Below are 27,006 nucleotides of genomic sequence, written 5' to 3'. Positions count from 1 at the left end.
TCATTCCGAAAAAACATTTAATTATTTTTAAAAATCACTATTATACTTTGGAAAACAGGTTACAATGGAAATAATTACGTAAATATTTCTAAGTAGCAAAAATGATTTTTAAAAGATTACTTAATTTATTGCCCAAAGTTCCTATAGCCATTTAATCTCTCCAAAAAATGTTACAAGAAATTTGCAGCAAGGCTTAAGTGAAACCAAGGTAGAAAATGCTGGCAATACACATCTATAAAAGAGACAGGTTCATGTATTAGATTTTATTTCAGATTTGCAGTTTCCCTTTCTAATTTTACTTCCATTAATAGCATGCATCAAGCACATAAATAAAACAGGGCTTTAAAGTTAGTTTAGTAAGTATTTAATTTTAATTTCTCGAAGTACTGCAGTAGCATATTTTATTTAGTAGCCACAATATTTGTTGGATGATGTAGCCTTAAAGTGAATGTTTGTGAAACTATTTCCTTTGCAGTTGTACTGTTGAAATGCGTAGATTTATTCTGGAATAGAGACAGAATTGAGCAACGTATAACAGCTATTGCTGCAGTGGAACCTTTGTGATGCTTTACTATAAACGTAGTAATATTACATTGCTGTGTTCTTCAACTACTCATTCGTATGGGAGTAATAAACTTGAGATGATGCTTCTCTTTCAACCCCCATATCATTACTGTGTGTGGGTGGTCATTTTGTATGATATTTAGTAAATAAGATCGCGAGCTGCTTTGGTTTCCAGTCCGGACCTAGACATTTGTTGGCGGTTTATCTGAAGTACAGTGATTACTGTACTTCATTTTCAGTTTTTTGAAAATGCTGTAAATGTTTTACTTTTTAAAAGCAAAAGTAAATGCACACTTATACTTTAACTTTGGCTTTGAAGCTTTTGACTTAATTTCTAATTCTGAGCAGAGAAACAACTTGGCCACTGAAAATACTTGTAAATGCAGTTATAAACATATTATTTGTTTCTGTTGCTTCTTGCAAGATAGTAATAACCTTGATTGTGAGATTTCATTTGGGTTAAGCTAGTGCCAAAGGTTATGTGATGCAAATGAGGAACACAAGACGGGTGTGGGGTTCAGAAGTTAGGGGACAACGTTGAGGCAACTCAAAGGCGTGACCGAACTCATCAAGACTCCCAATGATCGATGGAATGGTTAGCCATCACATGGGTCAACGCAAATTAAAAATATGATTTGATGCAATTTTCTGTTTGATGCATTAGAAAGGTCGAACACCCTCACAGAAAGGAAGTACTATTTGTATGAGGTGATGATTTTTTAAAAATTAATTCATGGTATATGGACGTTGCTGGTTGGACCATTATTTATTGCCCATCCCTAATTGATGGTGTGAGCTGCCTTCTTGAACCGCTGCAGTTCATGTGGTGTAGGTACACACATAGTACTATTATGGAAGGAATTCCAAGGTTTTGACCCAGTGGCAGTGAAGGAACGGCAATATAGTTCCAAGTCAGGATGATGTGTGGTCTTGGAGAGGAGCTTCCAGGCGGTGGTGTTCTCATGTGTCAGCTACCCTTGTCCTTCTAGGTGGTCATGGTCATGGGTTTGGAAGGTACTATCTAAGGAGCCTTGGTGAGTTGCTGCAGTGCATCTTGTAGATGATACACACTGCTGCTACTGTGCGTCGATGGTGGAGGGACTGAATGTTTGTGGATGAGGTGCCAATCAAGCAGGTTGCTTTGTCTTGGATAGCGTTGAGCTTCTTGAGTGTTGTTGGAGCTGTGCTCATCCGGGCAAGTAGAGAGTATTCCATCACATTTCTGACTTGCGCCTTGTGGATGGTGGACAGGCTTTGGGGAGTCAGGAGGGGAGTTACTTGCTGCAGGATTCCTAGCCTCTGATCTGCTCTTGTAACCACTGTATATATATGGCTAGTCCAATTCAGTTTCTGGTCAGTGGTAATTCCAGGATGTTGATAGAATCCTGCATCATTTTTACGCAGCATAACATTAGATAATGGAGGGAAAAGATGGAATGATTGAAAAGCATGCATGATGTTTTGAAGAAGACGACCACTTACATGCCAATGTAAACTTTCAAATTGATTGTCAAACTTTACAATTATGACCACCATTGCCATTCTCTGATCCAGTGCCACTTGTTGCTGAGACCAGTTTGTGTGCTGCTGACTTATATGGATCACTGAGCTTCGTCTACAAGGTCACATCTAAGTAATGACAGAATTCTGGTGGAGCAAACCATGCCTTTTCATCAGATCCATCTCGATTAATACTGTACACCAAGAAGGACATTCTTAGCCTCAGTGACTTGCAAGATAATTTGAGCTTCCGCATAGTGCGAACTATAAAATGATTTCTTTCAAAATAATTGACCATGTATAAGGATTGCTGTGTTAATATTTAGAGTACAGATTCATTTAAAACAAAACAGATTTGAACATCTGCTTCTCAATCATTAACTGCTGTGTGCGCTAGAAACAACTACATTTTTAAAAAAAATCAACAATCTATGTTGCCCTTTGTTAACTGCGACAAGTGAAACCATAGATGAGAATAAAAACAGCTTTTCAGCTCTTTGCTGTGATTACCTGAATATAAATGTTAATGAATGTAAAACTTCCATTTTCAGTATGCAGTAGTTATATAAACCCTATCTAGTTTGGCCAAATGAATAGGAATTGTGAATGGAAATCCAAAAAATGCTTTTTTTCCTTTATTCTTTAGAGTGCCTTAAGGGTAATAACCATATGCATGATTTTTTTAAAATTTCCCTCCTCATTTTCCTCTCCTCAAATTAATCCCATAAAACTATAATGCCAGTTGGGAAAGTTGGGATGCCTCACCTGAGGACATTTGCAGAGCTGTGTTAAAGCTGCTACTTGATCAATTGGCCCACAAGCGCGCTGAATGGTCTAAGCTAGAATTCTCTTCAGGCTTGTTTTTCCTCACTTGTGGTACCCCATGCAACTCCTCCAAGATGAGAGATCTCTGCGGGGAAAGTTGAGGATATTGCAGTGGTGGATTTCACACCAGGGCCTATCTGCAAATTAATATTTTGGCATTCTGCCTTTTAAATTTTACCTGCCTTTGATTACAGCTGTTTTAAGATATTTCTAGATATGAATTTTGTATGATGAAGAAATAGCTGAATGATTATGGATATTTCTATTTTTGATTGATTTTTGCTTTGGGATTTATATCTGTGTGTTCCTTTTTCCTCAACCGAAGATTCCCCCTACCATGGTTGACTAGGCCCTTAATTGTGTATGAACTATTTCCTGCACAACTTCTCTCACCCCTTCCCCTCCCTTCCAGAACTGCAATAGGGTTCCCATTGTCCTCCCCTTCTGCCCACCGGTATCCACATCCAACAGATTATCCTTGGGTATTTCTGCCACATCCAGTGTGATGCTATCACCAAAGACATTCTCCCTTCCCCTGTCAGCATTCTGGCCCACACTTCATCTCCCTCCCGTGGCACCTTCCCATGCAAACGCAGGAGATGTAACACCTGCCCTTTTACCTCCTCTCTCCTCACCATCCAAGACTAAGAATACTTCTTCCAGGTGAAGTGGCAGTTTACCTGCACTTCTAATTTAGTATGCTATATTTGCTGCTCACAATACATTGTCTCCTCTTCATTGGGGAGGCCAAAGGCAGATATGGAGACCGCTTTGCAGAACACCTCTGCTCTTTCCACAAGCATGACCCCGAGCTTCTGGTGGCTTGCCATTTTAATTCTCCACCTTGCTGTCATGCTCATCTCTGTCCTTGCCTGCTGCAGTGTTTCAGTGGAGCTTAACGCAAGCTCGAGGAACAGCCCCATATCTTTCAATTAGGCACTTTACAGCCCTCAGGACTTAATACTGAGTTCAATAATTTCAGACCATTAACCCTGTCCCCCCCCCATATTTTGTTTTGCATATGTCAGTCTTAACGTTGATTTCACATTTTGGACACCGCTATTGATTATTCTGCAATTCACATCCACTCTGGACAAATCTTTTTTTTTACTACAACTTTTAGCACTGTATTTTCCTTTTATACCATGAATTCTTTTGTCAGTTAATTTCTCCTGTCCTCCATCTATCACAGATCTCCCCTTTTGCTCTTCCCCCCCTTCACTTGCTCAAAGCCTATTATTTCTATCTTCCTTCAGTCCTGAAGAAAAGTCCTTGACCTGAAACATTAACTCTTTCTCCATGGATGCTGCCAGATCTGCTAAGTATTTCCAGAATTTTCTGGGGTTTTTTTTCAGATTTTCAGCATCTGCAGTGTCTTGTTTTTTTAGTGTAAAATGGGTTCCCAGATACATTGACGGAGATAAAAATCCTGGAATCATGCAGAAGCATTAGACGTTGCAGTGATCTACAGGGCTGGTCTAGGTGGAAGAACTAAGAAGGGCCAAATCGCCTTCCTCATCTATAATGTCCTTCTAATCTTGTTTAATCTTGTGATCCTTGGCGGTAATGCTTAGACTGATGTATATGTTGATTGTTAATCTTGGTGTTCCCTCCCACCACAGATCGTGCTATCTTCATTCAAACATGGCCTCTTTAATGGTCAGTGGCTTAGCCGAGTCAGTTACGTTCGCTGGGAAGGCTTTTTTCAGTGTATTCCTATCTATGGAATGTCTTTTGCCTGCCAGTCGTAAGTACTTGGTTCCTCTTTCTAAATTGCATTGTGCTGTTTTTGCATTAAGAACTTTTCATCCTTGAAGCTTGCTTGTTAGAATTAATTAAACCTAGTTAATTGATATATATATATATATATATATATGATCATATGAGAGGATCTGGAATCAAGAGAACAACTTGCATTTACATTGTCTCTTTGTAGTAGACAAATGTCCCCAGATACTTCACAAGCATTAGAACGGATGAACAAAAGCTGGTGGGTTTTCAGGAGGACCTTAATGGAGGGTAGGGAGGTGGAAGGTTGTAGGGAAGGATTTCAGTTCTTGCGACTTAGGTGGCTAACCGCATGGTTATCAATAATGGAGTGAAGGAAGGGAGGGATGCACAACACATCATGGTTGAAGGAACAGTGTGTTTTGTGGGGGTGGGTGCAGTGGGGCTTTGGAGCTGGAGGAGGTTATAGAGATACTGAGGGATGAGATGATATAAGGATTTAAATGCGGGGACAAGAATTTTAAACTGGAGGTATTGGAAGATCAGGATCCAGTGTAGGTCACCAAGAATGTTCGACTGCTGTAGAAATGGACCAGTTCAGAGTAGGCAGCCTGTATGAATGAGTCTTCCTGTGCAGAACCAAATGCCTGGGGAGAGAAGGGGAGGGTAAGTTCAGTGACCCAGTTTTCCCCTCATCCTTAAAATTGTAACTTTAAAAATCTCACATGAAGGAGTGATGCAGGTTGTTAAAATGGCATTTCTAAGTAATTTACATCAACTGTTCACTGGAAATGGAGGCCATTGTGCCAGCATGTTTGGTGATATAATTTTGGTGCATTGGTTATATTATCCTGTGATTTGAACTGGAGAGATTTTCATCTAGTATGCCCAATTTTTGTGTTTGTAGCTGTTGTCGTGTAATGTAAACCACTTCCTTCCCATTTGCAGTTGTCCTCCACATAAAAGACACCCTTGCCTTACAGTTTTTGCTGAATTAACATTATACAGTAAGATAAAATCCCATGTTCAGTCATCTACATAGCTATTGTCTAAGGACTGAATTTAATTTGTGTGATAATGCCAGTGTGATGCCACTTTCACAAGGGACTGTTTGTTTTAAATGCAATATCATGCTATTATCCTATGTTATACTCTTTGCAATTACAAACTGATGGGTAACAGTGCACCAGTTGTGCCGAAATTAGCTAGCAACTATGCCAAGTAACCAAAGGCCCTCCAGTTTATATTCCATATTGTTCTACTTCAGTTAAAGAAAACGGTAGACATGAAACCTGCAGTAACTCTGGCCACACTAAAAACTCTTCACTATCTTGAATTTTATATGTACAAGAATGTATTTGAGGAAGTTGAAGCTTTATGTTGGAGCAACTGGGCTTAACTGTGAAGTGCAACCAAGTTTGCAACTGTGGATTTAGTTGGTCTAGATTAAATAAAATACACAGCACCGCCATCCCCAAGAAATAAAACCAAAAAAATGATAGGTAATTTTTAGCAAAATTCTGTGCCACATATGGAGATTGCTTAAGCATAAAAATACATTTTATCTCAAATTTGTTGAAAAGCTAAAATGAACCAATTTTTGTCAAAAATATTAAGTTAGAACTTTGTGTCATCTACACTTGTGCTCTTGTGAAATTACACTTCAAAATATTCAACAATCCAATGAGAATGAGATGTTGTAACTGAGTTGTATGTGTTTTCAATGTATTATTGCTTATCTGTTTAGGTGAACTTTATTAAAGTTGCGAAACAAAAATTAGGTGCCAATTTATATTTTCAAACCCAGTTGACTTTTCAACATATTTGACAAGGTCCCACGTGGCAGCTTGGTCAGGAAAGTAAAAGCCCATGGGATTTAGGGTAATGTGGCAAACTGGATAAAAGGTTGGCTTTGTAACAGGAAACAAAGGGTAATGGTCGATGGATGCCCTTGCGAATGGAAAGTTGTCTCAAGTCGTGTTCCACAGGGCTCGTTGTTGGGACCCTTGCTGTTTGTGTTATATATTAACGATTTGGACATGAACGTGGGGGGCACGATTGGGAAATTTGCAGATGACACAAAGATTGGCCGAGTAGTGGATAGTGTAGAGGATAGCCATAATCTTCAAAAAGATATAGATGGGTTGGTGGAGTGGACAGTAAAGTGGCAGATGGATTTTAACATAGAGAAGTGTGAGGTTATATATTTACGGAGGTCAAACAGTTTCAGGTGTTACAAAATAAATTGGAATATATTAAGGGGTAGATGAAGTGAGAGATCTTGGCGTACACAGGTCCCTGAAGGCAGCAGTTCAGTTAGACAAGGTTGTAAAGAAGGCATATGGAATGCTCTCCTTCATTGGCAGAGGTATAGCATATAAAAGTAAGGATATAATGTTGGAATTGTATTCAACACTGGTGAGGCCACAACTGGAGTATTGTGTTAGTTCTAGTCACCACATTACAGGAAGGACGTAATAGCTCTGGAGAGAGTGCAGATGAGGTTTACAAGGATGTTGCTAGGGTTAGAAAATTATAGCTATGAGGAGAGATTGGATAGATTGGGGTTATTTTCCTTAGAACAAAGAAGGCTGAGAGGTGACTTGATTGAAGTGTACAAAATTATGAGGGGAATAGATAATGGACAGGATAAAATTGTTTCCCTTGGTGGAGAATTCTAAAACCAGGGGACATAGATTCAAGATAAGTGGCAGAAGGTATAGGGGGGACATGAGGAAGAACTTTTTTATGCAGTGGGTAGTGGGCATCTGGAATTCACTGCCCGAGTTGGTGGTAGAGGCAGAAACTCTAAACTCTTTTTAAAAGTACCTGGCTCTGCACCTAAAGTGCTGTAAGCTGCAGGTGCAGGAAGGTGGGATTAGAATGGGCACCTGGGTGTCCTCGGGCTGGCATGGACAAGATGAGCCGAATGGCCTCCTTCTGTGCTGTAACTTTTCTATGGTTCTATATTCAAACAAATGCAAAAACAGAGCTTGCACCTTTTAAATGAATTTATATATTCCTACTAACCCTTCTCACTGACCACCTGTCCATAATTGTTGAAACTCACTTGCTTCTGACCCAGTGTCTCAAATGGATAGCATCTAAACTCATTAAACATTCAGATTCAACTCTATTATAATGTAAAGTGACTTAATCATTAAAAGAATTTGTGCCATTGGATGTCTTGCATCTCAAAATTACTTTATGTGCATTGATATACTTTGAACTGCTCTCATGGCCATGTAGGCAAATGCATAATCCCACAATTAGTCCACTGAATGGTCAGGATTTTTGAGGAACCTCAACAGTGCACCCCCTGGAGAAGCATAGAATCACTGACTGCAACTTCTGGATTTTCACATTGTTCTGTGCATATGTGGACTCCCAAAGTTGCTGTTAGTTTGTGGAATAATGAAGATGAGCGCTGACAATTTCACTGTCATTACCATCACAAAATCCGGGCCAGTTGCTGGTGAATTGTAATTGCTTTTCTCTCTCAAAAGTTACCTATCATTTTTTTGGTTTTATTTCTTGGGAATGGTTGGCACTATGTTTTTTTTTGTCCAGATCAACTAAATCCACAGTTGCAAACTTGGTTGCACTTCACAGTTAAGCCCAGTTACTCCGACATAAAGCTTCAGCTTCCACAAATGATTTTGCTGTATTTTCAATATTATGATCAAGAACAATTGCGATTGAGATTTTTTAGGCCATTGAAGCTTATCTTTTCAGTAAATTTTAACTCATCCAGTTTGGCACCCAACTGCTTGTTGAAATCCTTGAAGGCTTTTACCTGAACTAGCCAGGCAGGTTATTCCAATTTTTTATTGAACATCATGTAAAGAAGTTCTTTCTAGTATTTGTTTGAATTTTTAATTTCACTAACTTTGATTTTGTACCTTTTGTTCTAATCTGCCTAACTTTCAAATCATCTGTATTTACAATTTGCCATTTTATGAGTTGGCTTTCTTTCCAAGCTGTTGAGATTGTTTTTTTTCTAATGGCTCAGTCCCTTTATATTAGGGGACATTCTTGTTGGCCTACTCTGTACCCTCTTCTAGGCATGCACATTCTTTTTTCATGGTGTAGAGTGATTGAAATTAAACACAATACATAGTATTGTTGTGCCAGTGTATTGTTAAACCTCATTGTAACCTGTAAACTCGCTGTCTAAGTACTTGTGGGGTTCATTATGGTTTAGGCATGTCATTTTTAATTTTTAATTTTTTTTTAAGTGACTTACTGCTCTGTGATGAAATTCACCTGTGATATTATTAATTTAACAATTTCTTGGTTCTTGACTTGTAAAAATGTTACCTAGTATGATATACCAAGATATAATAAAGAAAAGACGTATTAGTGGATTACTTATGAATGATTCTTGTTTGTACATTAGGGATATTTCAGATATCTTTGTTTTGAGGGAAGAATATGTTGCTCAGACTTACAGGTTTATTTTCACAATTTCCTCATAGCCAAGTGCTGCCCACATATGACAGTTTGGATGAGCCTTCTGTTAAACGGATGAGCACTATCTTCTCATCAGCCCTGAATGTGGTTAATATGTTTTACATAACAGTAAGTCTCTGGTGATTTATACTGCATGTAACTAGACAACTCTGCAATGGCTTGTGAAAATTAATAGAGCAACTTGTATTAGGAATGAATTGTAGAGCATGTTACAACATTTCAGATTATTAAATCTTGTGAGCAGTGGCAATGCTAGACTGTTAAAATTAGAATAAAACATTTTGAATAACCAAAATTTAACTCAACACTTGCATAACTTTGTTTAAATGTAATGTTTCACTGGTATGGCTAGAACAGTTATGTTCAGTAGATTTTCCTGATAAATATCACAAACCAAAGATTGAGCAAATATAATTTATTTAAAGTTTTAGATCTTAGCATTTCAGATCTAATGAAGGAAAACTTCTTTCCACTTAGTACTTTCAATCGGTGGACTGATTAAAGTTTGAAAAACATGGACTTATTCCTGTAGATATGACAGGCTTAATGCATGAGTCTTATTGATTAACTTTAGGTGTTGAAGAAGATAAATTCCGATATTTTTATAATTCATTTTGCTCGGAAAAAATTCTTTATTGCATCTTGGGAATGAGCTAAATTGGAAATTGGTATATAATTCCAGATTGTGGCTGATAACTAATATGTCCATACAGTTCAGGCCAATTCATGAAACGCAAATACAATCTCAACCAACAAGTGTATACATGTGCATCTAATTCAATTTTTATTTATGTAAAATTTCGTTTTATATCTGCATGGGCACAGTAAATCTAGGAGGATCTAATGGTCATATGACAAAATAACAAAAGAAATAATTTAAACATGTATAATTTAAGCCATGTGTTTTAAAAATGGAATGCTTTTTTTGAAATATATTTATAAACAAAAACTTAACCAAAAACCTTTAAAGTTCTACAAGGACTGAGATTATCTTGATATTTTCATATACCTGTTTTGTGACAATCTTGAGCAGCATTGTTGTTCATTCCTTTTAATTTTGGGAGCAAATTACATATTTCAGTAATTATCTTTATAATGCATTTTCATAATCATTCTTTACGATTATATAGAGTACTGAAAATTAACTATTGTTTTTGATATGTTTTCAAAAAAGTGCACTTTTAAAAAGCAAGCGTGAATCAGTACAGGTTGAGTATCCATTATCCATAAATCCAAAAACTGAGCACTTCCAGAAACCACAATTTCCTTGAACCTCTCAACCTTTAGCGTGGGAAGTCTAGTTGTTTGTCTGCACTGTTTACCTTGCGATTTTTGTAGTAAACATGTCAAAAAGAAACTTATTACAGGTACCCTGTATTTATTATTCCGTGATACATCTTACTTTTCTAACCATTTTATTCACTTTAGACTATAGCTAGCCTAAGCTTAGGCTACTGTAATGTAAATTTGCGCAGTATCCAAAAACCAAAATGATCTGAAATCCAAAATACAATCGGCCCCGAGGGTTTTGGATAAAGGTACTTAATCTGTGCTTCTAAGACTGTGATATTTTTGCATTGGTTACATTGTTCAGATTGCAGACTTGTAGATGAACATGATAAAGGATATTAAATTTAATTGCCAAATACTAAGGCTAAAACAGCAGAGTTGCAAAGCGTATATAATCATCCTCATTATTATTATCCAACAGGTTGGTTCTTTTGGTTATATTGGTTACCTTGACAACATTGCTGGGAATGTGATGATGAATTTTCCCTCCAATTTGGTGACAGAGATGATTCGTGTAGGATTTATGATGTCCGTTGCTGTGGGATTCCCCATGATGATTCTTCCTTGCAGACAAGCTCTGAACACCTTTCTCTTCGAGCAGTTGCAAGTAAGTACACAGTACAAATGCAGCACTTTTGAAAAATAAGTTATCTGTACATAACAGAAATACAGGGTGGAGAAGGGAAGGAATAAGTTGATTTTAAATATGGCTACTATATATATATATATATATATTTTAAAATTACTTGAAGCCCACTGTTCTATGTCACAATTTGCTCAAATTTACTCCATAGCATTGGTGGTTTGGGCTACACCTTTTAAGCTTGTTAGGGAGATGAAACCCCTTACAGATGTTAAGCTGATGTCAGCAAGAAAAATTCAGTAGGGTTAACAAAACTATAGAATGTTTTATTTTGAAGAGTATTGAATAATTCACCAGCTTTTTTTTACACCCCCTTTGATTTCAGCAGAAAGATGGTACTTTTACTGCAGGAGGGTATATGCCACCTTTGCGGTTTAAGCTCATCACAGCTGGTATAGTGTTTGGCACCATGTTGGGCGGAATCCTGATTCCTAATGGTAAGAAGACGTCGCTATAGTTTTGCTCTACATTTATTGAGTTTTACTTTATTTACATGTGCAAAAATATTGTGCTTTAGAGAAGAAAAACAAAACTCTGATCACTGCTGGCAGGGGCAGAACACACTTTCCCAGCTGTTCCTTGCCTGACAGCTTGGTAATGAAGAAAAGTATTTAGAGTAACTGGCAAAGTGGTTTTCAGCAGTTTCATCAGCAATGCCTTCATTCCGGATATTGCTGCAAAATGATGGTAATTTTGTACTACCAGAATACAGTAATGTGTACCTTTATCTTTCACATTGTCTTTTTTCCATAGTTACACATTTTGTGAGGGCTGAATTTTGCTGTATAGTTTCCAGAAAGCATATGAACCATAAATCATTATCTTCAGTTGAGTTTAATGCAGACATTTAGGAACATAGAACAGCAATCAGTCCATTGAGTCTGTTCTGCCATTCAGTGAGAGATCATGGCTGACCTGCAACCTAACTCCATATACCTGCTTTTGCCCCATATCCCTTAATACCTTTGGTTGACAAAAATCTGTCAAGCTCAGTTTTAAGTTTAACAATTGATCTTGCATTAATTGCTGTTTGCAAGAGAGAGTTCCAAACTTATACCACCCTTTGCATGAAGAATATTCCCCGAAAGACCTGGCTGTAATTTGTAGACTATGCCTGCGTCTTAGACATCCCAACCAACAGAAATACTTTCTATCTATTCCCCTTAATTATTTTGAAAACTTCAATTAAATCATATCTTAATCTTCCAAATTCCAGGGAATGCAACCCTAATTTTTTTAATCTCTCCTCATAATTTAACTATTGGAGACCAGGGATCATTCTGGTAAACCTACCCTGTACTCCCCCCAAAGCCAATATTTTGTTCCTAAGGCGTGGTACCCAGATCTGCTCGCAGTATTCCAAATATGGTCTAACTAGAGCTTTGTATAATATAAACATAACTCTTAACTCCTTGTATCCTATTCCCCTAGATACAAAAGCTTGCATTCTATTAGCATTTTTGATTATTTTCTGTACCTGTCCATAACATTTTATTGATTCATGTGCTTGGACCCCAAATCTCTTTAGGCTTCCACTGTTTCTAGTTTGTCACCATTTAGAAAGTCCCCTGTTCTATTATTTTTGGCCTGAAGTGGATAACCTCACATTTGTCTATATTGAAATCCATTTGATACAGTTTTGCCCTTTCACTTAATCCATTAGTTTTCATGAAATTGCAAATACATAGCTTAGCAACAACCCTTTTTGTGTGTTATGGGTGAAGTCTCCTCACTGTAACCTTTCAGTTTAAGGGGCCTTAACTTTGTCAATGAGGCTTAAATTACAAGCTAGTGCCTAAAACCCTTTTTCTTTTAACTTTGCAGTGGTTGAAAAGTGCCCTTGGGCAAAATTATTTATTTTGATAGCATTTTAATGTAGATGGCCACTCTTTACAAACTCGTTACATTATGCATGCTGAAGCTTACCTTTTACTATAGTGATGAGCAAAATGCGGTACCATTAATGAGTCACCTAGGTATTTTCATGACCACTATCACGACCAGATAAAAGGTGTTTCCCCAGAGTGGTCCGTGAGCTAAGAATTTGTGTGTGTATATGTAGCCCCTTTTAAATTTTTGTGAGTGATTCAATTGCCAGCAGCAAAGCTTTAGCTTTAAACAAGAAAAAGTGTTGCTTATTGCAAAGCTACTGCTGTAAATTACTTAATGATGAAGTTACTAACAAATAAAGGTTAAATGCGGATGATACTTATAAAGATGAAATTCAGTTCATTGCTTTAAGATATCGTTGCAGGCCGGTAGCTTGCAGTTGAAGTGTTGGTTGCCTGGAATGAAGGATTGAAGTTGAAGAGTTGTGATCACCAGCTGCAATTTCTTCTGTAGCCAATTAATCAATTTTTGCCTTTTCGGGTAGACTCAGCAGGTCAAACAGGTTTTGGGAGAGAGGGAAGATTTCTTGTTCCTCACGAGTTCTACGGTTATGACACTTGAAAATTGCTTAGATTCTCTTCAGAATGGCAGTTGATTTCTGGATACCTTGTTCTCCCTTGGCCAAGAATCCTCTCTGATGATGTCTTTCAGAATTCTTCCTGAGGGTTCTGCATAAATGGTTTATGTGCCTGTCTTTATCACAACCAAAGCAAAATGGCTGCTATGTTAATTTCAGATGAGCCATTGTTCCACCAGACAAAGAAGTTAATTATGTTGAGGTTCTTGGAAGTCCTTTCCTGTACCTTATATCCTTGTTTACTGATGACATTAACTTAGGAGACACAGTAAGTCATATGCATGGGTGCAGTAAGTTACAAAGGGACATAGACAAAGCAAGTGAATGGACAAAAAAAATGTGGTGTAATGTGGGTAACTTTCCTGTTCTCTCAGAAGCTAAGGAGTCTTCACACTTTTAGAAAATAGCCCTGGAGGAGTCTTGCATCTTAATGACTCGGTGATCAGTTCTGGAGATAAGAGTCTGACAAGAACTGAACAAACACAAAAATGTCAAGGTGTCTGTCCTTACTTCCATTTTGAAAAGGGCTTTTTAAACTCGATATAAAGGTTGAAAACACAAATGTACCTTTAAAACAGTTGTCCTTAAAATCTATAATATAACTACTCGTTCATGGCAACCACATTAAAAGACATTATAATATGTTAACAAACAGTTAAAAGCCTTTTTTCCTATTTAAATACAATTTCAAAGTAAGTCCAATGATGTCCTTTAGCCAGGTTGTCCTCACTACAGTATGATACTGTTTGCGGTTAGTTTAAATTCCTTGACGTGTTTTGTCAGTACCTATTCTCATGAACAGGTAGCATTTCTCTATTAAAAGCTTGCTCATATAATTGAAAACATTTGCCACAGCTCCTTCCTCACTGACACTGAGGCCCAATTCTCCTATGTTCTTTATGTATGACCGTCTGCCTGATGTCTGAGGAACTTGTAAGACTAAGTAAATATAGGAACCTGCCGGTCTCCAGCCCTGATGCCAACTGTGTGGGAGACATGTGAAGAATAGGTCTGATGACAAAAGTTACATGTAAGTTGATGGCCATCCTGCTGGGATAGTCAGTAACCAAGGACTGGACCTAAATTTTGCAACCTGGCAAAATGTACTTCACAGTGATTCCTGAAGAACTTTATAAGAGAAAGTTGAATAACTGATGGGACAAGCTCTGGTGCCATAGGTTGATTGTGACTGACATTTGGCTTGATGATGATAGAGCTAGTGGAACTGCAAGGTGTTTTTGGAATCACCACATCAAGTAGTTACCAAAAATACAATTACAATAAAAATTAAGGGCAGATTTATGCTGGTTCTTAATTGTTTTATACACTGCTTGTAGACTGAAATTTACAGTTTTTCTTAATCTATTCATTTGACTTCCAAACAAGTGTGGTGCAATAGTTAATTGCGTACCTAATAATTGCTTTATTTTAAAGAGTATTCTCTTACTCTGGCTTTTTCCACTAGTTAGTTAACTATTAAAACGAGAAAGTTCTTGAAAAAACAAAAGCAAAATACTGCGGCTGGTGGAAATTTGAAATAATACAGAAAATATTTGAAATGCTCAACAGGTCTGGCAGCATCTGTGGAGAGAGAGAGAAACAGAATTAACGCTTGAGGTCAATGACCTTTCATTATAATTGTTTTGATGAAAGGTCATTGATCTGAAATGTTAACTCTGTCTCTCCACAGATGCTACCAGACCTGCTGAGTATTTCCAGCATTGATACCACTAAGGCATCAGAAAAGTTGCATGCAATGTTCACTGTAATGTGCAAGCAGCCAGCAACCTCCGCACTGAATACTCTTGAGTGCCTTGTGACCACCTCACAGTCCAGCGTATTTGTGTCATGTTGCATTCAGCAGTTCTGCTTGAGGGAGTGTCTCCATAGAATAAATCTATCATGTTGTCGCAGACTTTAATAAAAAGTTTAAGAGAGCGATTGCTAAGATAAAAATAAAATGCTGCAGTTGCTGGAAATCTGAAATAAAAACAGAAAATGCTGGAAAGACTCAGCAGGCCTGGCAGCATCAGTGAAGAGAGAAACAGTTAACAGTTAACATGACTCTTCAGAGCTAAAGAGCAGTAGAAATGGGATGGATTTTATACTGTTTAAGAGGGAGTGGAGCTAAATAGAAGGACAGGGATAAGTAGGAGCTCAGGAGAGATTGACAAAGATGTCATGGACACAAGACAACGGGAGTGTTAATGGTAGTGTTAAAGACTAAAGAAGGTGCTGATAATGGCATAAAGTTAAGTTAGCAGAATGTGTTAATAGTAGAACAAGGGTCAGCGCTCAAAGTACAACATAGAAACAAGTGACAGATGGCCCTGGGTGGGGGGGCTGGTGGAGAATGATTGCGTTGGGATTACTTTCAGTTCAAAGCGCTTTCACCCCTTCTGCCCAATTTATAAAATATGATAAATATATAGTATGTAATATGGAAGATATATTTCAAGCTTACCACAAAGCCGTGTTAAGGACGCATCAGAGTAATAGTTGCCAAATTGGCAAATATCAGTGCTGCAGGTATGAGTACACTTTTGAAAGGTGATTTCTGAGTTTGTTAATGCAGATGCTTCCTGATCCCTCTACAAACCTGTGTATCTAGAGGAGATAGAAAATGACAGTTCCTTAAATGGGTACTGGAAATATTTGGAGGGTTGCATCTGATATTGAAATGACCCCCTGTTTTTTTTTAATCCCCCAGGCTGTTTATCTTCATGTTTGAAAATCAGTCAACCTGGGGTATAAACAAGTTAAAATAAGGGGCTGGCTAGTTTTTGAGAAAAATAACTTTACAATCAACATCAATAGACTGAATTGCGCTCCAGACATAACTTGTCGGCTTCTTTTTCAGTTAACCACTGAGGCATTATGAGATGCTAACCCAATCAGATTTATCTTTCTAAAAGCTGTAAGCTAGGTATACTCCTACATCGCATCAATGAATGATTGCTGTAACCTTGGTATATTTATATCTATGTTACGATCTCTGGAGACTGGTAACTTTTTTAAAAAACTAACTTTGAATGAAAGGATGACATGGCAAGATTTCATGTTTTAAGACTTTTGCTGTAATAAAGAACTAAAAGGACTATTAACACTATCTTTGTAGGCAGCTTATACTTTAAACCACAAAACAAAACAGTCCCCTTTTTCTTTTAGCACAACCGAAAACACACTTCACAGATATACTTTACACTGTTCTTTAAGTACACACTCAATTCTCCTGGAAGCAATCCTAGGTGATTCTTAGCTCATGAATGTTTACTCCTGTTCTTTTTCTTTATCAGCCTGGAAACTTTGAATCTCAGAACCGTCTTTCACAGTGAGGTTTTTCCCTTGAGACTCTTCCTCTTGTAAAAACTAGGCAAATCTTCCAGCCTTGTTTTAAGTCCCCTTGGATTTGGTCTTTTCAATCCAAGCTCGAGCTCCCACCTGCGTGGTGAACTGCAGCATCTTGTTACATAAAGCTTCTCTCCCTCTTCTGAATCCTGACAGACTAACCTTGTCAGTGAGTTTATAAGGATGTATTATACCCTTCCTCTCTCAAAGCCCATCTCCATGGCAACATGAATCATATGAACCTTGTATCCTGGTAGAACTGCTGATTAGCTATCCTTGAGACCCCAACTCTCTCTCTCTCTTATTTTGTAGGTAAATGGATAGTTTAAAGCACAACTGTTTACAACCCAACATTCTCAACACTTTTCTGGGATTTTGGAGAAACTCAGTCTATCCACTGTTCATAACACAGGCTGCTGCCATTGTCTCCATCTGTAAACACCTTGCACTTTCTTCACAGTAAAACATCTGGGCCCACGTTAATCTCTTAACAATCATCTGAGGCTTGCTGGCAGGCAGACTTCAGAATAGGTTACATGATTCTCCTTCATTTTACCTTAAGCTAAAGACACAATCCCAAAACATAACCATCTTTTAAACTCACATTTGTAACACCTAAGTTTCCTGGAGCATTACAGTGCTGGATACTAGCTTTTACATCCACAGTAAACTTGTATAAAGAATCATCAAATTAATCTCCCCGTCTAAGTGGAGTGCTTACAACAAATATATGCGCACTGTTTTGCTGCATAATCTTCAGCCCAAGAGCAAGCGGTCACATTGATTACTGTGATGATTGCTGTCCTTTAATCTGGAGTTCTCTGAACTGTAAAATAAAGTAAACTTCACCATTTCATATTAAAGTTCAAATGAAATAATTAGCCATCTTGCATGTCCACAGCATCATACACTTTAAAAGCGTGACACCGAGGTAACAAAATTGTGATTGCCTAAATGCAAGACTATCTAATCTATCTGTGCTGTTGCTGGGGGGAGTGAATAGATCCTAGCGAGCTCGCCTGTTTCTTTTCAAATTGTCCTATGGGATCTTTTATGTCTATCTGACCAAACAGACACATACTTGGTTAAATGTCTCATTTGACAGGTGCAGCACTTCTCCAATACTGCACTGAAATGTCAGCCTAAATTCTAAAATTATCTCTGGAAAGGAGTTTGAACCCAGAAATTTCTGATTAAGAGATGAGAGTGCTACCACAGAGACAAGGCTGATGAGAACAATGTTATTTGCACATTAAAGCAGTTGTTGGCCAAGTAGTGGGAAAATTATATTGCAAATCATTTTCCTTGGTATTAGAGGTTATATTTTTATATTGTCTGTACTGTTATGCTTTGCTGTACAAAAGCTTCAGGCTGCATTAAACATTAGAAGACAGATTACGGTTCCACTCATGGAAGAGACATTATAACTTACGATTGTTGCTGGTGAGTTATATGGTCATCTCCACTTGAAGAATAAACATTATTGTATATTTAGTTGTCCAATGCAAACTTCTGGCCAGAGTTCAAAACTGTGATTCAATTACTTCACGGCACTGACATTTTCAAACTGCTAAGCCATTGTCCTTGTGGTTTATGATGCTGTTAGAGCTATTTATTACAGACTTCTTCAATAACTTGCATTTATATAATGTCTTTAATGTAGAAAAAAAAGTCCCAAGGCATTTCAGAGGTCTAGGGAAATAAAAAAATTCCAAGCCAAAGAAAGATTTTTCCTTTTCTTGTCACATGAAAGTTTCTTGACAAACTTGTTAAAATGTGACACAAGTAGCAGAAAAACATAATACAGCTGAATGGAAAAGCAAATATATGTTAATAAGTCAGCAGTCTGCTAAAGTTTGTAATGCAAGCTTGTGTTTTTCGAATGCACCTTATTCTTTTGATTAATACAGCCCAGGGGTTATATTGATCGTTGATTGGTCCAGCTATGTTCTTGAAATTTAGGAGCTACTGAATTGTTGCCTGGCAATCAATTCCATGATGCTTATTATTCTCTGTATGTTACTGGGTACGTGTCTATGAACATACGAAAGATAAATGACAAGAATGGACCAGCTGGTCCATCCAGTCTACCCCATGCAGACTTAATGTCCTAACTATCATGATTTACATTGCTCACTCCCACCAGTATTCATGTTTCTTCCTGGGAGAAGCTAATAAGGTGCAAAACCCAAGGCAAATTTAGAGAGAAAAATAAATAAAATTCCTTTCTGTCCACCTTCAGCAATCCAAAGCTCATTCAGCAGAGCATGTTGATCTCATTCATATTGCTTGTTATTCCACTTAGCTATTATATGTTACGATCTCTGCACCAACCAAGAGCTGGTCCAGCAGTGACCCACATGGGCTGACGGCTTATTCCATAGCTCCGTTGTCTTCTTAGAAAAGAAGGATCCCCTAACATCTAACCTAGTTTTACTCTTCTGCAACTTAAATACATGAACCTGGTCCTTCTCATTGAAATAATTATTTATATGAATACAGTAATTATTCCTGGCACCTTTAACAGCACTGCTCCCAACCCCTCAACATCCCTACCTGAGCCTATGCTTTACTAAAATAAGTAGACCTAGCATTTGGAGCTTATCTGGGTAACAATGGTATTTTAAGCCAATAAGCGCTACTTTACCCCCCACCCTGCTGAAAGATGAGGAAAAACAATAATTTAAATCTTGCTTCTGGACAGGAGATCTTTCCATTTAAGCCTAACAAAAACAGATGGCTAGAAACTGGCCATTTTGTGTCTCTATCATAAAAAGTACAGTTTGCAGTGATTGTTTGTGACACTAATTTCTTGTGTCTGTTAAGAATGCTTAAAGACTTCCCCAGGATGGTCATTCCTTCCAACAAATCACTGTGTGCATTCATTTTTCACAGTGACTCACTGCAGATGCTCTGAAACTCTTAGTAATGATTCAATGTGATGCTCTTATTTCTCAGAATGCACTGAAACATGTATCAATTTCTCATCATACTGATGTTTTAGTTTCCACGGTTACTCCCTTTGTGCTTCTCAAATTCACTCTACAATTTACCACAACAGTTGTGGCATTTTTTCTCCTGAAGACCCTTGTAAACTGCCTGCTTTTCCATAATGTTCTTTTCACATTTACTTGATGTGATGCTCTCTTTTCCTGCAACACCTACCCTGTAATGCCTGTGACTTAGTGTAACAGCCTTGTTTTCTTGCAGAAATCCATCATGACACTAGTTTTTCGTCATCTTGCAACAGTATGTTTGTTTCTCCCAGAGGCTTGGCACAATAATATAGATTGTACCATCAGCTTGCTGATCTTTCCTCTTTCTACAGCTCTCTTATTTCTTAGTAATTTTCCAGACCATCCTTATTCCTTGTAGGGATTTGTTGTGACAGTTATTTCTCTCAGGGATTCATTGCAATGCATGAGATGCGCTTGTTTCACACAATGGCCTATAAACATTGACTTTTGACCTCAATAAATTCAAGACGTCATTAGGTTGTACCTAAACCTATAGGTGATTTCCTCTTAGAAGTTTAATTTATCAAATTCATGACAGAATTTTTTGTTTATGTGAGCATGTTTAACAGTGTAACCTAAATGTTACAGTAAATTTGCATTGCTGCAAAATTCACCATTTAAAGTATATATTGGAAATAAGATTGGATTTTGTACTTGTAAGTATGTACGAGACACATTTTGTGCTCTCCCTCTATTTGCTTTAGAGCAGTGATATGACACGTCCACACTTATGATTTCGGCAACCTCTCAGCCACTTTGGAAGCGTTTCTATATACAAATAATACAAAAATATTTTGTGTTCATGACACTTTGGAAATGCAGAATAAGCTGTCAAAAATATAATAATGTAAAAAATAGGTCATTTTCTGGTGGGTTTTTTCTGACCATTGTCTTTGGAATTATCTTCCTCAACAAGTGGTGGAAGCAGAGTCTTTGAATATTTTAAGCAAGTGGGCGAAAGGTTATCAAGGCTAGACGGGAATGTGGAATTGAGGTTACGATCAGATCAGCCAAGATCTTATTGATGGCGGAGTGGACTCGAGGGGCCGAGAAGCCTACTCCTGTTCCTAATTCGTATGTTCATTTGTCTTTGTTCGTAACATGCAGAGGCTTTCATCCTCAAAGCTATTCGGAAGGCGAGAGAGAGAGACGGGGATAATTTCCCGACTCCAGAAAAACATGCAAAATCTGCTCTGGCTGCAGCCGATGGGGGTTGGTGTCAAGGAGGACCTCCAAGAGTTGTAGAGCCAGCAAGCCTCGCACTTTGCCTTGGAGGCCTCCAAGATCATCTTCCGGTCCTGGGTCTGCTCTGTGGAGCAGGATGAGACGTGTTCACGTTTCTTCTTCCAAAAGGCACACACAGATGTGGATGTGCTCTCCAAAATGGGGTTTGGGCAGGGAATCAGCAACTGGATCCAGCTGTTCTACACAAACAACTGTAGCACAGTTTCAATTAATGGGTGGGAATCAGAAAGCTTTCCAATTAAATCTCAAGCCAGGCAAGTCCTTTTTGTGTGTTGCGTGGAACCCTTTCCTGAGTCCTTCAGAAAGGATTGGGGCATAAAAGGAGTGACAATCCCAGGCAGTGGAGGCACTCTGGTCAAAGCCTCCCTGTACATGGATGATATCGCCGTCTTCTGCTTGGATCGGCTGTCGGTATGCAGACAGATCAATATCTGCAACCAGTTTGAACTGGTCTCAGGAGCCAAGATGAGTTGTGGCAAGAGCGAGGCCATGTTCTTTGGGCACTGAGCTGACCGATCCTTTGTCCCCTTCACTGTCAGGTCAGACTGCCTGAAGGTGCTGGGATATGGTTCGGAAGGACCAGGGCATGCCTCAGAAACTGGAAGGAGTGAGTGGCTATGGTGGAAAGAAAACTGAGCATGTGGGAGCAATGCTCCCTTTCCCTTATGAGCAAGAACCTGGTCATCCGGTGTGAGGCACTCTGTGTTGCTGTATGTGGCGCAGGTCTGACCCATTCCTCAATGCTGTGCTGTGGCAATCACCTGAGCCATCTACTGCTTCATCTAGAGGTCAAAAATGGACCACGTTTGCAGGGACACGATGTACAAACCTTTAGATAAAGGGGGGAAATAACATGGCCAACATCGCCCTCATCCTGATGGCCACCTTTTTGTGTGGCTGCATCATTCTCTGTGTAGACCCTTAGTATGCGAACACCAAGTGTCACTATGTGCTGAGGTTCTACCTGTCCCTGGTGTTGCGAAGGATGGGTCTGGCCACGTTATTGTGGAATGCGCCAAGCAGTTGGACTGTACCATATCACCTGTCCTCATGGAAAAGTTTATGCAGAAAAGCACCTTTGACCACAAGTCCATTGGGCAGTGGTTGGCACGTAATGCCCTAGAGGCCCTACAGCAAAAGGAGATGGTGGATCCTGTTGGATGGTTCCCCAAGCAGACTGTCAAAGTCATTCGACAGAATGCTTCATTACCAGAACTTTCCAACAAGTGCCAGGATGTAGCTTGGCTGGTGGTTAGTAAGGCCCTCCCCGCCAGATCCTTCCTACATGCCAGGAGTTTCACCTCCTCTGCATGTTGTCCTCGAGGTTACTGTGGAGGGAAGAGACTGTTGTCCTCCACCTTGTGGAATGTGCATTTGCAAAGAAGGTATGGCGAGAGATTCAATGGTTTTTGTCAAGGTTCATCCGGAGCAGCTCCATGACTCAGGACTCTGTGTTCTACAGGCTGTTCCCAGGGACACACACCGAGACAAACATCAGCTGCAGCTGGAGGATCATGAACTCGGTGAAAGACGCTCTTTGGTCTGCCCAAAACTTGTTGATCTTCCAGTGCAACGAGTTGTCCCCGATTGAGTGTTGCAGACTGGTATATTCCAAGGTCCAGGACTACGTGTTTAGACCTCTAGTCTTTTTTTCCTCTTTTTCTTAACGAGAGCCTAACGATACTGGTGTTTGTAAAAAAAACTAATTATAATAAAGTATAGAAAAGGGGAGATACTAGAGTAATTAATTATTAAATTGAATAAAATACGATAGCGATGGCTGGATGGGTGATGCGTTGCTGCTGCAGCATGTGGGAAAGCTGCTGGATGCCAAGGTGATCCGGAGCAAACACATCTCTACCAAATGTTCACAGCTTGAGGAACTTCGGATCCAAGTTAAGGAGCTAGAGTTTGAGCTGCAGACATTGCGCTGCATCAGGAAGGGGGAAAGCTACCTGGACACTTGCTCCAGCAGGCGGTCACACCTCTTTTATTAGGTAACTCAAATTTGGTCTGTGATCAGCGACAGGAGGGTGTGACTGCAGGTGAAACAGGTGTGGGGACCCAGGGGGTAGCAATCAAGGAACCTCGGCCCCTGCAACAGTTACAAGGTTCTTGTAAGCTGTGTGGATGAGAGCAGGGACTGCAGGGAGGATGAGCGAACTGATCGTGGCACTGTGGTACAGGGAGCCATTCCAGTGGGGGGGGGTGGAGGAAATAGGGAGCATAGTAGTGGTAGGGGAAAGTATAATTAGGGGGATAGATACTGTTCTCTGCAGTGAATCCCGAAGGCTGTGTTGCCTGCTCGGTGCCAGGGTTTAGTACATCACCTCAGAGCTAGAGAGGAACTTGGAGTGGGAGGGGAGGGATCCAGTTGTCGTCATCCATGTTGCTACCAACAACATTGATAGGACTAGAAAGGAGGTCCTGCTGAAAGAATTTGAACAGTTAGGAGCTAAATTAAAAAGCAGAACCTCCAAGGAAATAATCTCGGGATTGCTACCTGAGCCACAGGCAAACTGACGTAGTCAAGGAGTTAAATGCGTGGCTCAGAGATTGATGTGGGAGGAATGGGTTTCAGTTCATGGGGTACTGGCATCAGTACTGGGGTAGAAGGGAACTGTTCCGGTGGGACCAGTGTCCAGGGCGAACTGAATAACTATGGCTGTAGAGAGGGCTTTAATCTAAATAGAGGAGGAGAGGGGTTCTGGAAAGGGCATACGTGGGCTTACAAAGCAAAATGATACGACAGCCTTGCCGGGCAGCTATTTAGGTAATGACACCCAGAGTGTGAGAGGAAGGACAGAGTGTACAAACATTAAAAGAAACAACAAATAGGGTCAAAGGGGGAAAATTGGTAAAAAAGCAAAATTAATGGCCCTTTACTTAAATGCACGTAGTATTCGGAACAAAATTAATGAATTAACGGCACAAATAGAGGTTAATGGGTATGGTCTTATAGCCATTACGGAGATGTGGTTACAAGGAGATCAAAGCTGGGATCTAAATATTCAGGGGTATGTGACTTTTCGAAAGGGCAGGCAGGATGGAAAGGGTGGTGGGGTAGTTTTGTTAGCACGAGATGGAATACGTATGATAGGATCTTGAATGGGAAGATGTAGAACCCATACGGGTGGAGGTAAGAAATGACAAGGGGAAGAAGACACTAGTGGGAGTGGTCTATAGGCCTCCTGACGGTAGCTATACTGTAGGACAGAAAATAAATCAGGAGATAATGAGCGCATGTAAAAAAGGTAGTACATTAATCTTGGGTGACTTTAATCTTCATGTAGATTGGGAAAATCAAATTGGCAGAGGTAGACACGAGCAAGAATTCATTGTATTCGGGACGGTTTTTTAGAACAATCTGTTGTGAAATTCAACCAGGGATCAGGCAATTTTGGACCTGGCAATGTGTAATGAGGCAGGTTTAATAAATGATCTCGGAGTAAAGGATCTCCTAGGACACAGTGACCATAATATGGTAGAATTTAACATTCTGTTTGAGAGTGAGAAACTTGGGCCGGAAACAACTGAGCTAAACTTAAGTAAGGGTAATTACAATGGAATGGGGGCAGAGTTGGCTGGAATGGACTGGGAAAGGAGTTTAGCAGAAAAGATGGTTGATGAGCAATACCAGGCATTTAAGAAAATAGTTTATGACTCTCAACAAAGATATATATCCAAGTGAGGGAGGAGGATTCAAGAAAGGGGATAAACTAACCATGGTTAACCAAGGAAGTTAAGGACAGTATCAAATTGAAAGAAAAAAAGTGCAATGTGGCAAAGATTAGTGGTAAGCCAGAGGATTGGGAAAGTTTTAAAAACCAGCAAAAGATGACAAAATAATGAAGAGGGAGGAAATAAACTTTGCGTAAACTAACAAATAATATAAAACGGACAGTAAGAGCTTCTTTAAATATATAAAAAGAGAGAGACCAAAGTGAACATAGGCCCCTTAGATAATGAAACTGGGGAAATAATAGGGAATCAGGAAATGGCAGTGGAATTGAATAAATACTTTATTTCAGTCTTCATGGTAGAAGACACTAATAGCATACCAAAAATATTAAATAATCAAGGGGCAAATAAATACAACAACTATCACTAAAGAAAAAGTACTAGGGAAACTAATGGGGCTAAAAGCCAGTAAGTCCCCTGGACCTGATGGGTTGCATCCTAGGATATTAAAGGAAGTAGCTACAGAGATAGTGGATGCACTTGTAGTAATCTTCCAAGAACCCTTAGATTCTGGAAAAGTCCCAAAGGATTGGAGAACGGCCAATGTAGCACCCTTTTTCAAAAAGGGAGGGAGAGAAAAAACAGCTAACTATAGACCAGTTAGCTTAACATCTGTCATTGGGAAAATTTTGGAGTCTATTATAAAAGATGTAATAACAGAGCATTGAAAAATACATAATCTAATCAAGCAGTCAGCATGGCTTCATGAAGGGGAAATCATGCTTAACAAATTTATTAGAATTCTTTGAGGAGGTAACAAGCAGGATAGATGAAGGGGAACCAGCAGATATAATATATTTGGATTTCCAAAAGGCATTCAATAAGGTACCACACAAAAGGCTACTTAATAAGATAAGAGCTGATGATGTTGGGGATAGTATATTAGCATGGATAGAGGATTGGTTGACTAATAGAAGACAGAGAGTTGGGATAAGGGGGCATTTTCAAGATGGCAACCTGTAACTTGTGGAGTGCCACAGGGGCCAGTGCTTGGACTTCAGTTATTTACAATATATGTTAATGACCTGGATGAAGGAAGTAAATGTACTATTGCCAAGCTGGCATTGGAGGCAGTCCAGAAAATGTTCACTAGGTTGATCCTGGGTATGAAGGGATTTTCTTATGAGGAGAGGTTGAGTAGATTGGGCCTGTACTCGTTGGAGTTTAGAAGAATGAGAGGAGACCTTATTGAAACATAGAAGATTCTTAGGGGGCTTGACAGGAGAGATGCTGAAAGGTTGTTTCCCCTTGTGAGAAAGTCTAGGACCAGAGAGCATAATCTCAGAGTAAGGGGGTGCCCATTTAAAACAGAGTTGAGGAGGAATTTCTTCTCAGAGGGTAGTCAATCTGTGGAATTCTTTACTGCAGAGGGCTCTAGAGGCTGGGTTGTTAAGTATAATAAAGGCTGAGATAGACAGATTTTTAATCAGTAAGGTAATTGAGGGTTATGGGGACAAGGCAGGAAAGTGGAGTTGAGGATTATCCGATTGGCCATGATCTCATTGAATGGTGGAGCAGACTCGATGGGCCGTATGGCCTACTTCTGCTCCTACATCTTATGGTCTTTTTTGGGAAGAGCAAAAGATCTTGAGCATGTTCCAATCTGTAGGTAAAATGAAAATAGTAATTTATCAGCACTTTTGCAGTCAATAGAGAAATAGTTGCTTAATGACCTTGTGTCTAAGAGGAATTGCCCACATTTTGTGCCTACTTACTGCAATTTAATATTTGTGGGTCTTGAGAGGAAGGGCAGAATGCATACAGTGCCACTTCAGCAGAATGATGCATTGTATTGCATGGCACAATTCTGTTGCCTTTATAAAACTGAGTATTCCCTGACTTATTCACAATGCCTTGTGTAATCTGCTAATATATTTTATATTAAATTAAATGGCCAAACTGCTAACCTTTCGCAAGTTGTTGCGGGGCTGCGCAGAACTAGGTTAGGTTTTATTACCTACATGTGAGCAATTTTTAATCACTTGTTTCCTAGCTCTGCGGTACTGTTGAGTGACGCTATTGAGTTTAATTTTAATGTTCACATGGGCAAATATTGAAGAAACAATAACAGAATTAGTCACGGTGGTGGCAGCTGGCTGCTGCAGTGATTGAAAATCTGCACTGGGTTTGAATTCAACCATTACCTACAGAGTCGCAAAGATCAA

The 27,006-nt window shown here is 39.1% G+C and overlaps 1 protein-coding gene across 1 annotated transcript in view; it reads left to right on the top strand.

Annotated features, from left to right (window-relative positions):
- slc38a10 (solute carrier family 38 member 10) overlaps window positions 1-27,006 on the top strand; it is a 125,326-nt gene that overhangs the window by 22,970 nt on the left and 75,350 nt on the right. The window contains exons 6-9 of the mRNA XM_041217004.1: window positions 4,512-4,636; window positions 9,096-9,198; window positions 10,802-10,987; window positions 11,349-11,460. Of these exons, the coding sequence (XP_041072938.1) occupies window positions 4,512-4,636; window positions 9,096-9,198; window positions 10,802-10,987; window positions 11,349-11,460 (526 nt within the window). The remainder of the gene's footprint in view (window positions 1-4,511; window positions 4,637-9,095; window positions 9,199-10,801; window positions 10,988-11,348; window positions 11,461-27,006) is intronic.

This window comes from Carcharodon carcharias, chromosome 22 (genome assembly GCF_017639515.1).
Source record: "Carcharodon carcharias isolate sCarCar2 chromosome 22, sCarCar2.pri, whole genome shotgun sequence".
Classification (NCBI taxonomy): domain Eukaryota; kingdom Metazoa; phylum Chordata; class Chondrichthyes; order Lamniformes; family Lamnidae; genus Carcharodon; species Carcharodon carcharias.
Note: the sequence above shows the minus strand (reverse complement) of the source record. Positions and strands in the feature narration are given on the sequence as shown.